The 14,436-nt window shown below is 32.3% G+C and overlaps 1 protein-coding gene across 7 annotated transcripts in view; it reads left to right on the forward strand.

Moving 5' to 3' along the window:
- Nucleotides 1-13,934, forward strand: part of LOC115887717 (mitogen-activated protein kinase kinase kinase kinase 5) — a 42,263-nt gene extending 28,329 nt beyond the window's left edge. For all 7 annotated transcript variants that reach the window (XM_030907186.1, XM_030907187.1, XM_030907188.1 and 4 more), the window contains 6 exons: nucleotides 726-994; nucleotides 3,669-3,813; nucleotides 3,872-4,096; nucleotides 7,540-7,666; nucleotides 9,724-9,834; nucleotides 10,007-13,934. In XM_030907186.1, the coding sequence (XP_030763046.1) occupies nucleotides 726-994; nucleotides 3,669-3,813; nucleotides 3,872-4,096; nucleotides 7,540-7,666; nucleotides 9,724-9,823 (866 nt within the window). In that variant the 3' untranslated portion in view covers nucleotides 9,824-9,834; nucleotides 10,007-13,934. The remainder of the gene's footprint in view (nucleotides 1-725; nucleotides 995-3,668; nucleotides 3,814-3,871; nucleotides 4,097-7,539; nucleotides 7,667-9,723; nucleotides 9,835-10,006) is intronic.
- The last annotated feature ends 502 nt before the right edge of the window (nucleotides 13,935-14,436 follow it).

Raw genomic sequence — 14,436 nt, forward strand, 5'->3', positions numbered from 1 at the left:
ATCGTTGTTTTGTACTTTATAATCGATGTTTGCGATTACCGTAGTTACTGACTTACCTTCGTATACCGATTTGGTCATTTTAGAAGTGTAGTCTGGATTTTAATGTGTAAGACAGAGAGACAAAATCAAAAGCGGCATTCAGTGTTGCCGGTTTTTACGTTTGTAGGAAAATTTGTGTAGAAAAAAAATAAACTATTTTTTTTTAAACTTTCATGTATACTACTGAAATGAAGATAATATAACTAAGCTAAATATAATCTATTACGTCTGTAGTAAAATGAGTAACTAATTGTGAAAAATAAGGCTCCAACATTTTCCATAAACGCCTACTTGTGCGGTTTTAACTTTTAATGCAAAATCCGGCAATACCGCATAGAAGAAATGTATCAACCCAATTTTTATCTCTTTTTAATACATTTCATTTTCCATTAAGCTGCCTACTAGCCAGACCACCCTTCTAAAATGACCAAATCGGTATAGTGCCTTAGATTAGTTGTTTTTCAAGATATTTTTTTATATCTTTATCTCATCTAATCTTAATAGACGTGAACCCTCCAGGTAACTCTTTATCAATGGCCTACGATTCTCTAATACAAAGACTTCACATTTGCCAGGCTGTCGCGCTGTGGTGTCAATTTAATTTGATAAATTGAATCGTGTGAATCGACTTAACTTAAAACAATTTTTGTTTTACATTACACTCTATACTTAACGTCTTCCTTCAGGTAAATCGCCTCAGCTCTACAGGCACGACCTTCTAGCCCTACAAAGCAAACAGTCGCACAGGTTCAGTTTGCACATGAACCGCATACCAGAAAAACTAGTACCTAGGAAGTTTGCACTCACCACCAGAGTACCGGATACCAGGGGCACCTTGAAGTGTTGCGTAGCTAGGAACCCGTACAACGGGTACAAGTACCTTTGCGGAGCTACGTCGGCCGGTATATATTTGATGCAGTGGTACGATCCGTTGAACAAATTCATGCTGCTAAAGGTAAGTTATTACCATCTATAATAGAAGATAATTGTACTGCAATTTTTGTATACATACAATATAAATTTAACATTGTTTGTTCAGCCATCATTCAACGTCACGTCATATGTTGTCGAACTCACTTTCACTTGACAACCAGCAGTGGGATTCTGTAAGCTCCGTAGCAAGAAATTTCCTGTCTAGCCTATACTATTTTTATATGATTGATGGTCACTAGACAGGAAATATGTTTACGGAATCGCACTGCAGATAAAACAGATTAGTGACGTCATTAAGCGGCCCCTAAACGCTTAATAATATTGCGCAATATTACGCATTGTACAATAATATTGAGCATCTGTGTATGATATTGAAACATTGTACAATATATTGAAAGAATCAAAACTGGTTTGATATTTATTGTGCAATATGAATTATATTGTATCGTCTGTGGGCAACATTGTGCAATATTTCAACATTTTGTTTAGTTGCATCTAAAATGCCGTGCAGTGAAAGTATTTTTAAACGTGCATTGCTTTAAGTTTAAGCGCTTCTTTTTTTCTTTTTTCTTCAGACACTCGGCTAATGCAATAACCACACAAACAGACTCTATCAACATGTTTTTTCCAAACAAAAATAGCAAAAAACCAATCAGCAACGTTATTACAGCATGAAAGCAAAATTCGACTACACTAACTTGTCAAGGACTTCAATAATATGTAAGATGGTCTGTCTGCGCCGCACAGTGATAGAAAATACGAATTTAGAATTCCAAAAGTCTCTTAGTAAGAAAATATATTTTATTTCTTACGAAAATTATTTAATTTTCTTCTTTTTGTGTTTAAATATAACTCTTGATATTTAAAGTAAAATTTATAATGCACAGGGTGAGTCAACGATGTGTTGGGGGAAGATATTTCCCTTATTTACAGTGATACAAAAAACGCACCCTTTTTGGAGCACCCTGTATATGTGAAAAAAGATTCTCTGAAAACTTCATTTAAAACCAATAAACTTTTATGTGAGACATTTTTTTATAAAACGTCAAATTAAAAAGTTAATGGAGGGGTCCATTTAACTGTGAATACCCTGTACAAACGCAGGTATACGCAAAAGGTTTATGGATATTTGAAAAGAAGAATGACTATACAAGACATCAGTGACAAAAGGTCCGAGTCGGAACGAGTCGCAAAAAAGTTCTGCTCCAATTTATATAAATTTGATTATTATTATGTTTAATTTTTTCCAGATTACTGTTGGTGTTTACTGTGAGTAGTTTTATTTTAAAAATAAACAAATCATGAAAAAAGTAAAATACTTACCTCCGTAAATATCCATCTTAATTTTGGTAAACTCAATTTGCCCAACACACTTCTGACAGCTCTTTTCAGTTCGCGTAAATAACGACAAATAATGTCTCCATGCCTGCTAATTAAATATACCATTTTTGGAACTCCGTAAAAAAATTGTTTACGGAGATATAAATTCAAATTTCAACTTTTTGTGATTCCTGAATATTTCTAAAAATAAAACGGTGATTGATTCGTTATTATCTTACAATTAAAAATTGAACTTTTGGAATTCTAGATTCGTGTTTTCTATCACTGTGTGCGCCGCTTATACTGCACAATAATATTGCGCAATTAAATTGACCGTCTGTGTGCGCCGCTCTAAAATACTGCATAATATTATTGCACAATAATATTGAGCGTTTAGGGGCCGCTTTACGGCATTTTGTAAATTACTGCATTTTGTTTTTAATAATTGTCATTGTAATTTTATTTGGGATTATAATTTCACTCACTGTCAAAATTTGCTTTTAGTCATTACCATTTTCATTTGATTTGGGGTTATAATTTTACTGACGGACATCGTCATATGTGAAAATTAAATTTAGATTGGGCTGAAACAAATTAATTTTTAATTTTGACTTTTAATTTGAATTTTTTTTATTACTCTATAATATCAGTATTTCAACTCACTATCATGATTCAACAGAACCTCCAATCGCGAGCAAGAGGCAATCGTAATACAGTCGTGTCACTGATGACGCGGTGGGTTCTTACTTGCGTCTAGCAGTACCGTGCAATTTCCAACTCCAGTCTACAGTTCCCGCCAAATTTAAATCGTGGGTTATTCTCTTGTCTTTTATTATAAACTTGTAACTTTCGAGAGTAAGTTCTTAAGTAATAGTACCATAATTTAACCTAAATTTCAAAAACGTACAAATTATAATAATATATTATAACAGTCCTACAAAATCGATCGGGTATTTCGCGTGCAATCTATAATAAAAAAAAACTTTTACCAGAGACTAACCAACACGATCAAAATACACCTACGGCGTATTTTGATCGCCTGTTACCGACAGCTCTAAATAAATAAAAACAGCTGAAAAAAAAAACTACCTCTGCCGGCGCTAACGACCCGTTGCTCCCGAAGCGGCTGCCTCAACCACGGAGCTACACGCTGCTTTCGTAAGCAGGCTATTGAAGCATTACTTTGTTCTGTCGTTCCAATACACATGCGCCGGAACGTTCCAATACGCATGCGCCTGTGGGTTGGAGGTTGGAGAGTTGCACGGTACGGCTAGACGGCAAATGGTTCTTCTTTAGATGCGGGAATTATACAGACTGTTTTTTACCCACTTAGTGTAAGTGAATGTTGTAGTTATCATTGAATATGTCTTTTTCAGCATGTGGACTCGGTTTTGCCGAATCCGCTTAACGTTTTCGAAATGATCATCACTCCGGAACTCGAGTATCCTATGGTGTGCGTGTCTATCAAGCAGGCGTACCAAGCCAATAGATTTAAGTTAGATTTAATTAATATGAATTCGGGTAAGCAGCAAAAACATACACCGTGTATACAGGGCGTTACAATGTTGTGTATTTGCAGGGGCCAGCTGGTTTCATTCGGACGAACTGCAGGACATGGACGGCACTGCCACCATCATCCCGAAACGGGAGAACCTGAACATAGTGAACGTGACGCAGCTCGACAAAGATTCGATTCTAGTCTGTTACGATAACGTAATTAGGATCATAACGCCGCAGGGCAAAATTAAAGTTAGCAAGAAGCAAGTGTCGGATCTGAGGTTCGATTTTAAGATAGAGAGTATATGTAAGTATCTATACTAATAAAATATAAAATCCTTAAGTGACTGACTCTCTGATTAATCACGATCCTGCTCAAACCACTCAACGTAAGAAGCTCAATTTTGCCATACAGGTTGATTCTAGAGTGTAGAGGTTCGATAAAAAGGGTTTTTTTGAAGTTCCAGTTCCAAGGAGGTGAAACCGCCCCTCAAATATTACAATATTTTTTATTTAAAAAACGGTCAAGTTTCCGAAAAAACGCATAAACACGTATATTTTATTTAGAAGGGATTTTTCGAAACTCGAATTCTAAGGGAGTGAAACCACCCTTCAAATATTAGAATATTTTTTTTATTTAAAAACTGGTGAGTTTTTCGGAAAAACTCTTAAACACGTATATTTTATTTTGTTGTTTTACATATTTTAAGATTTAAAAAAAAATTATACAGGGTGTTTCATAAAATATGACCATTGTGTAATCACGATTCTGCTTAAACTGCTTGACGTTTAAAGCTGATTTTTGGCAGACGGATTGACTGTGGGGTGTAGAGGTTCGATAAGGAGGGGTTTCTCGAATCTCAAATTCCAAGAGGGTGAAAACGCCCCTTTGAAATTCTTTAAAAAATCATACAGGGTGTTCCAAAAAGTTGGACAATTGATTAACCACGATTCTGCTCCAGTTTGTATGTTTAATAGAAATTCTTGCTTTGCTTTGTAGCGTTTTTTAAACAACTACCACTGCGAACGGCAGCTTTTCATCGGAGAGCAGTCGTGGATAAGGTATTTCACTAGAGAGAAAATTAATCAATAATAATAAACAAAAGATATCTAGATATTGGGCGCCAGGCATGTACAGAGAAAGAAAACACAATTGTATAATACTTAAAACTAGTGACTATATTTATTCGTGACGAATTCTGATGGTGAATAGCATTGTACAATTTTAATAATTATTATAGTGGTTACCTGTTGAATAAAACTATATATGTAACTAATATTAAATATGTTCTATGTAAAGACTATAAGGAAAATACAATGCGTGTAACATTAGAGAAAATATAAGAAAAGTAGCATTACTTTATTTACATTGTTAAATTTATACGGTGTTCAATCAGATGTGTTGCAACCTGTAGATTCTAGAATCTATCTCGTCATTCATCTATTAGTATAGCGTAATAATGATGTCTATAGAAAGTAATACCATTACAATGCGTGATATTATGAAATCTAAAATCTAAATCACACTTTTACTACTGCATTGACATAAATATTCTTAATAATCTAACCACTAAATATAGTCTGTACGCTATAGTTTAAATGTACGTTACTGTTTAAGACTGAAAACATTTTAGGTGTTAAATGCAATACTAGAACTTAAAATTACACTTAGCTGTTCTTTAATGTAACCCTGCTTCAACCAGTAGCAGCGCGAGGAGGTCTTGCATCTCTGCACTGTCTGTCGGCGATCCAGGCTTAGAAATGGGGGTGAAGCAGCACGGGGCTCAAGCCACACCCACGCTGGGGCACTCTATGTGAAGACAAATCAATCCTACAGGGGACACTTGTCCATGGGACATCCGTCCATAAGACAGTGGCACAAGGGAATACTAGGACCTTGGATAGTGCCCGTACCTTGTAAATAGTCCGTTCGTAAGACCCTAAGAACACGAAACTCTTGTTTAAAATCAAACAAGGTCTAATAAGCAAAATAAACCTACCTCGAAATACTCCCGAGGGCTCAATAAATAATAAACAAGCTGTCCTTTCTTCCAAATGACATTCTGGAGGACAAAAGCAAAGGGACGCCAACGTGCCAGCCAAATACAAATACAAGTTGGGACATCCGTAACTCTACCCTAAAAATATTCACTAATAATATCGAATCTAAAAGGAAAATAACTCATCTTTACCTGTTGCTTCGAAATGGCAGCTGATTCAGATTATACAGCAAGATTTAAATAATCACCATTTCTCAACACTGGGACTAATGGCGTCTAAGAGGCCGAACGGTCCAACCAAAAGTGAAGTTAGATCACAGAGAATTGACAGAAGCGATGTTGACAGCGCGCGCTCCCACAGAGCGATACCATAAATCCTTACAGCCGTAGCTACTGAGTAGGCTTATAGCTGGGAACGTAAAAATTGCGCGTCAAATAAGCTATCCGGCTTGAACGAGAGGGAATCCGGTGATGATAGGCCAGACATCATATATCATATGTAAAAAAGACATGTAACGAACTAAAAACGTTACAGCTTTACCATTACCATTACAAATGATTAATTCAACGCGAACGAAGTTGCGGGTACACGCTAGTCATTTTATATTCTTTTATCTACGTCAGTGAGTTAAGAAGCTCTTAACCCAAGCATTTTGAGTGATATAAGAACTTCTTAACTCACGCATTTGCATTACCGCACTCCTTGTTTAGATGCCTACCAAAGAGAAAAAAATATTTTGTAAAACCTTTATTTTGCACTAAATACCTACTAAATACAAATAAACTGTTCTATTGATAATAATTATAAAAACATGAAAACTTATTTATTATAAATGTTAATGATACAGTTTGAACAATCTTTCAAGTAAATGCCTGATGAAGCAGCTACATTTCCCGAACTTGTATTCGATATATTCAAATTCTGATTCTGACGACTAGCCGTGGCAAATTGAAGGTTTTTTTGCAAATTGTGTGTTTTTATAGTTAGACGTAGATAAAATATTGTGCAATACATGCGAGTTAACTCCATGAAGATACTTGTGTGGTTACACAACTCGTGCTACGCACTCGTTGTGCAACTTTCATACACGAATCTTAATGATGCTGTTAACTCACTTGTATCGTAAATATCTATTATTTTACAGTTGTTTGTAATATGTTTGTAGTTTGTGTCTTGCAATAGTTCGTCGGGCATCTGTAGCTCATATAATAAAAAGCTTAGGAATTTAGTATAAGTGCAAACCTAAAGTATGTACTTGGATGTATTTGAGGACAATATTTTAACTTCTACAGGGTGGCTCAAAAAGTGTGAATTGATCGATATATTATTGCATTTTTGATCCCCTTTCTGATAAGTTTATATAATCCTAAGATATCACTATATTTGTTTTGGTAGTTTTAGAGATATTATAAAATGAATAAAAAATATATTTCAGTTTTTTTACAAAAAAGTACACACTTTTTGAGCCACCCTGTAGAAGTCAAAATATTTTCCTCAAATAGGCTCTAATACATACTTCGTTTTTATAAAACCTACAGATGCCTGGCGCATTGTTGCAGAACTCTGCATATGAAGAAAATATGAAATCACAATGACACACAACTTTTTTTTGAAATATTTGTTTTTATTTTACTGTGAGGTTTTTATTTTACTGTGTAGAACAGTTTGTTTTATTTTTGAATATAAGAAACAGAAAAAATACTTTATAATGTATTGAATATTAATACAATTTTAATTTGAATTTTGCAGTATGTCTTCCCGATAGCGTCCTAGCCTTCTACAAGCACGGTGTGCAAGGCAGGTCGCTGAGAAATGGTGAGATCACTCAAGAAATTACAGATACGTCCAGAACATACAAATTGTTGGGTTCAGACAAGTAAGAACACTTACTTTTTTTATTTACTATCTTTTATCTACGTAATGAAAAATAAAAACACTAAATCACCACAATACACCAAAACACTTTTACACTGGACGCGCGTTTCGCTAACCATGTTAGCATCATCGGCAAATGATTATAAACTCGTTAATGAGTTAAGAAGCTCTTAACTCACGCATTTTGAGTGAGTTAAGAGCTTCTTAACTCACGCATTTTCATTACCGCACTCCTTGTTTAGATGACTACCAAAAAGAAAAAATATTTTGTAAAACATTTATTTTGCACTAAATTGGAAAAATATGTTGTGAGTACCTTTTCATTTCCATAATTGAACTTTTTTTTCGGTGCACTATTTTCCATACTAAGACGGTCCTGCACGATGTGGCGAACACCTTCAAACGTTGGACGCACGGCATTCGCCACATCGTGTGGGAGCGCAGAAATCCATGTGTCGAACGTTCGAAGCAAGTTCGGGCTCTTGTCGGTAAATTTTACGCAAGTCAAAGGACCTTCCAACGTTCGAAGTAATGTTCGATGCGCTCCTACACGAGAGTCTTCACGTGGCTGATATTTTACTAGGGATCAGTAGCGGCCTCGCTTTAATGCTAAAACGTGGTCTCCTCAGGCTGAAAATTTTTCGTGATTTGTTCTTTGCCAGAAATATGTAAGTACATACATAGGTATATAGAAAGATTAATTAATGGTTTTCTTTGTGTTAATAAATATCTGACAGAATTTTTGGTTATTACATTACTTTAGTGAAAACACTGAAATTTCCTTTTATTCATTCACTTTTTCTATTCATCAAGATTTTCTTCTTATATTAGATATGTGAATAAGTTTTTACTTTTACTAAAATTACTTTTAAAATTTTCCGTTTTTAGTTAAAATGGAGTGGAATAATCAAATGATAATTGAATTTATTTCGATTTACGAGAAATATCCAATTATATGGAATCCCAGGCATTCCGAGAATAAAAACCGGAATGCCTTAAATGATGCTTGGCGTGACATTTCTCAGGAAATGAGTATGGACTTGTCAGTAGCAGAATTGAAAAAAAAAAGAATCTGTAATGGCAACGTATAGAACGTTGAGGAGGAAAGTTATAGATTCTTATACAACCGGATCTGGAAGTGCAGATATATACAAACAATCTAGGTTTGCTTATGATGCTATAGACAGATTCATAAGAGTAACAAGAAATAAAATCCTGTTACGTCTTCTTTTTCTTTTGCTTCTGTTGTTTAGTTCTTTTGCTTCTTAACAGTTTAGCACAACTTAAAACTATCATACCAGCGGCAATCCTAGCACTTAATACATTATCCATATCTGCTCAAGCCAAGAGTACGTACGACACTGAGTTAATTTCACAAATGTAGCGCCAGGTTTGCGTCCAACGTTGGAACGTCGAAGCATCGTGTAGGAGACACATTCGTTCGAACGTTGGACGCATCGTGTAGGACCGTCTTTTGAGTATGTATATTCATACTTCTGTTTCGATCTTGCTGGAAGCAATCCAGAAATGGCTCTGAATGCCTCTTCTTCAATGTCAGAGTGAATACTTTCCGAAACGCTCATTTTTTAAACTAGTGACATCAATATTATTTACTGTCATATTGACATTGCCATGCATGGTATTATTTGAACAAAGGTATTAAGGTAATTGATTTTTAGGATAGGTTTATAGTTAAGTACAATCATTTTTAAAATTCATTGTGTGTTTTTATAGTTAGACATAGATCAAATATTGTACAATACACACCAGTTAACTCCATTAAGATACTTGTGTATATTAAGATACTCGTGCTACGCACTCGTTGTGCAACTTTCACACGCGTATCTTAATGATGCTGTTAACTCACTTGTATCGTAAATATCTATTATATTACACTTAAAATTGACACGGAACAAACAAATCAACGAAAAATAACTAACAGATAAACCAGATTTATATAACAAATAATCCATCTCAATCAATTGAGGTGAAATTAAAAAAAATATATAATAGGTAATAATACACGTGTTTGTTATTGATATTTCTTTCTTTTTATAGGGTAGTAATGTTGGAAAGTAATCTGTTAAGAAGTGGTACGCTGACCAATGAGGAAGGCCACGATTTGTATATTCTCGCCGGTCACGAAGCTAGTTACTAAAAAGTATTTGGGTAAGTATTTCTAACTTTTATTTTTTTTTATTCATTTTATTTTGCATTATAAACAGTATTCTATTCTAACCCAAATCACATTAAATTGATTGGAAGATTGTCTAATATCTATTGAACCAATCAGAATTCTGTATTATTGTGTCGTAATATAACATATTTTTGTTTGTTTTAGAGATATCACCGCTCATCGAACTTGAACATTCGCTTTGCTTTAGTCAAATCATTGGTCTAATCAAATCTTAACCTTTCATAGAATAGAATTTTCCTTAGGTCGAATTTTATAGAGAGAAATAAGAGTATAATATACATAAATATATTAAACAAATATTAGGAAAAAAAGAATAAAAATTGCGATGATAAACTTAGCGGCGTTTTTTAGAGATTTTTGATAATACACTGTGTCCGAGAAACTCGGAATGACAAGATTTTTTTTTGGCAATAAAAGTCTCTGTATATTATATCACTATCGATATTGTCCTAATATCGATACTTTCTAATTATCGATACTGGCAGTATCGATTTTCAATATCGATACTCTCTAAGCATACAACTCTAAATATCGATAATTTCTGAATATCGATGTTTTCTAAATATCGATACTAAATATCGACCCTTTTTAAATATCGATACTTTTTAAGTATCGACACTTTCTATCGATACTTCTTGAATATTGATTCTGACAGTATCGTTTTTTTAATATCGATACTTTTTAAATATCAGTAGCTCTAAATATCAATAGTTTTTCTAAATTACGGTTCTCCTTAAATATCGACAGTTTTCATAAATACCGATACTTTATAAATATACTTATAAATATCGATATTTTCTATTTATTGATACTGACAGTATCGATATACTTTCTACAAATCTACTACACTCTAAATATAGATAATTTCTGAATATCGATACTTATCAAATATCGATACTTTCTAAATATCGACGCTTTCCAAATGCTACTTACTTTGTAAGTATTTTTTAGATGAGCATCGATAATTATCGATACTGATTATATCGATATTTTTTAAATTCTTCTGTATTAGATAGAAAAAAGATATATAAAAACATAGTTATTATTTTGTGTTCTTATAGTCTCTAGAGTAAAATGGTCTAATTAAAAAAACAAAGGGTAGAGTTTATTTTAAAAATATTGTTTAGTAGAGAAAATAAATGTTACATTTGAAGTGGTAGTCGTAGATGAAGAAAAAGATTGTCCGAATTTCTTGAACACACTGTATACTTACTTTGACAGTAAGAACGTTACGAGTACCTTCTTTAGAAAGAAAAGAAAATAATAATACAGATAAATATAAATATTTTACCGTGAAGAAGTGGTATTTTTTAGAAGAGAGATCGTTTAAATAATAATACAAACAAAAATATAGTAGATTGAAAAATCATATACATATATTTTCGTGATTAATGAGTAAAATTATATTTTAAATAAACCTTCGAGGACAAAAGTATTGTAGATTTATCGTTAAGACTATAATATGCTGTAGAAATTATGTTTTTTTTTCGATGATTATTGTTTAAAATTGAAGATAGGTTTTTACATGTCAGTCTCACAGAAGCAGTCTGACTGATTCAGAATGTTCCTGAACGAATAATGAACGTGAGAATATATTTTCAGTGAAATTTCTCAGTATTTTCACACTTTCGATGACAGGGGAAGCTCTAGTTCTACTTTTGTTCATTTTGACTGAACTGTGATTACAGTCTGCAGTTTTTTTTTGTTTTGGGGAAACTGTGACTTGTTAAACTTGAACTTGAACCACGCATGAACACAAGCGTCGTTTTCCGTCTTTGTATCAGCGACATTAAACCAGACTGCTTCAGCAAACTGACAAGTGGGAACCCGCCTTAAGAAGCAGACTAATAAAGGGTACGATTTTTGCGCCAAACTATGCAATGTAATTTAATAAAAACAAGATTTTATCAAATATTAAATGTGAACTGATCTTCTAGCGTTGTCTGTATTATAGCTTGTAAGATACAAATATACAGGGTGGTTCTTAAATAAGTGCAAATACTTTAATAGGCTGTTAAGCAGAACAACGCCTATAAGATTTTTTACGCGAAAACAAACTGGCATTTTATGATACGTTCTATAGTGATGGCTATTGAAATATGAAAATTTATTTTTTGAATTCATAAGCTTAAATAACTCGGCTATTTTGGATTTGTTCGAAAAATAGAAAATATTTTTTTTTGGAAATTTACAACTCATGAAAATGTTTGAAATTATTTAAGTAACACCCTGTGTATATGTAGCTATGAAGAAGATAAAATTGAGGCGTCTAAATTAATAATTAAGAAACTTACTTCATTTTGCCGTTTTGAATCACGTTGTATAAAAAAGAGCTGTCAGAAAATAAAAGTGCTGTCAGTATCGACATTTTCTAAATATCGATACTTCCTAAATGTCGATATTTACCAATTACCATTTTCCAAAATGTGGATGCTTTCTAAATATCGATACATTTAAAATATTGAAACTTTCTAAATATCGATATTTTTTAAATGTCAAAACTTTCTAAATATCGATATTTTCTCATTATTGATATTTTTAATGACAAAGCTTTCTAAATATTGATACTTTCTAAATGTCGATATTTTCTAAATATCGATACTTTCCGAATATCGATATTTTCTAAATATCAATATTTTCCAAATGTAGATGCTTTCTATATATCGATACATTTAAAATATAGAAACTATCTAAATATCGATATTTTTTAAATGTCAAAACTTTCTAAATATCGATATTTTCTAATTATTAATATTTTTTAATGACAAAGCTTTCTAAATATCGATACTTCCTAAATGTCGATATTTCCTAAATATCGATACTTTCCGAAAATCGATATTTTCCAAATATCAATATTTTCCAAATGTGGATGCTTTCTAAATTTCGATACATTTAAAATATCGAAACTTTCTAAATATCGATATTTTCTAATTATTGATATTTTAAATGACAAAGCTTTCTAAATATTGATACTTTCTAAATGTCGATACTGTCTAAATATCGATACTTTTTAAATGCTGTTACTTTCTAAGTATCGACATTTTCTAAATATCGACACTTTTTAAATGTCGATACTGTCTAAACATCGACACATCCTCCTAAATCTGGAAACTTTCTAAATATCGATATTTTTTAATTATTGGCTTTTTCTAAATATCGATAATTTCTAAATGTCGACGTTTTCTAAACGCCCACACTTTCGAAATATAAATCAGATCTTAATATCGATACTTTCTAAATTTCGATACTGACAGCATCGACTTAACTGTCTCAATTGTATCTATTCATAGTTGATAATTTTTTTTGTTAGATGAAAAATATAATTATTGAATATCTAAAATATTTCGAAATAAAAAGAGATTTAGTAAAGTCTGTCCAGCAAGTGATGCAACGATTCTGACAGACGATATATACAAAACAATGACAGAAAATACAATTTTCTTTTGAATTAAAATGATAGATAACAACTAGCACTGTCTTATATTCCCACGTTCAACAGACAGTTAATAAGATAGTCAACAAATGATTTTTATCTAAACTTTTTTTTATATTTCTAAAGATTTTAGATATAAATACGTTCAAGCTCAACTAACTCTAGTTCAATATGACTGTTTCTTTTTATTTTTTCGTCTCCATCCTAACGTAAGCATATAAACATTGTATATAGACCCGAACACTACTCTAACTTTATATATACATATAGCAGGACCTTAAAAATATCTATATTTTTATTTCGCACCCCTGCATTACATTTAGAAATTATATATCTGTAAATAGTGTAGTAATAATTTATGTTTATGTAACTTATATAATTTTTAATCGTCTGAAAAGCAACAACTTAGATACATTATTACTATTATTAGTTTTTTTTATGTTTTTTTTCTAGGACTGTTAATATTTTTTCGCAATTAAAAAGACTTTAGTTAAAATAAAAAAGAACCAAATTGTAAAATGTAGGATTTGAAGGTACGTTTAATCATTTTACCTCTCACAATAATATACTTTTGTGCTTGAACAATTTGGATGTTACAATAAAATTAAATAAGAGTAATTGTTATGAAAGTTATGCACACATATAAGTAAAAGAGATTTAAAGATTTCCATATCAAAAGAAACATTGAAGCAAAGTTAATAATAAATGTCCTAATAGAGTCCGTAGTATGACATTTTGTATTTATTCAATTGACTTTACAACATAAATAATGTCAAAATTTGAAGATTTTCTATAGTTAGGGTCTTTTAAGAATTCTCAGCTTGACTATTTTAAGTTGAAATACATATATTATGTCTTAATGTAGTAAATAAAAAGATAGATTTCAAAGCATGTGATCTTTAAGTTAAAAAGTGGTTATGTTGCTGTTGTTATCTCCTTACTTACTGCCATTACTCGCTGACGAGTATTTGACACGTATCAGAAGATAGTTACGCAAGGCGTTTTCTTTAATGAGCTTTTCTGTGACTGAAAAGCCCGATACGTGATGTTATCTCTCTTCTGCAGTCCGGACATTCAAAAATCTCATTACTTTGTTGCCTCTTTACTTTTTGATTGTCGTTGTTAACTGAGTTTACAATTC

This window comes from Sitophilus oryzae, unplaced genomic scaffold (genome assembly GCF_002938485.1).
Source record: "Sitophilus oryzae breed Bouriz unplaced genomic scaffold, Soryzae_2.0 scaffold_610_pilon_pilon, whole genome shotgun sequence".
NCBI classification, from domain to species: Eukaryota; Metazoa; Arthropoda; class Insecta; order Coleoptera; family Curculionidae; genus Sitophilus; species Sitophilus oryzae.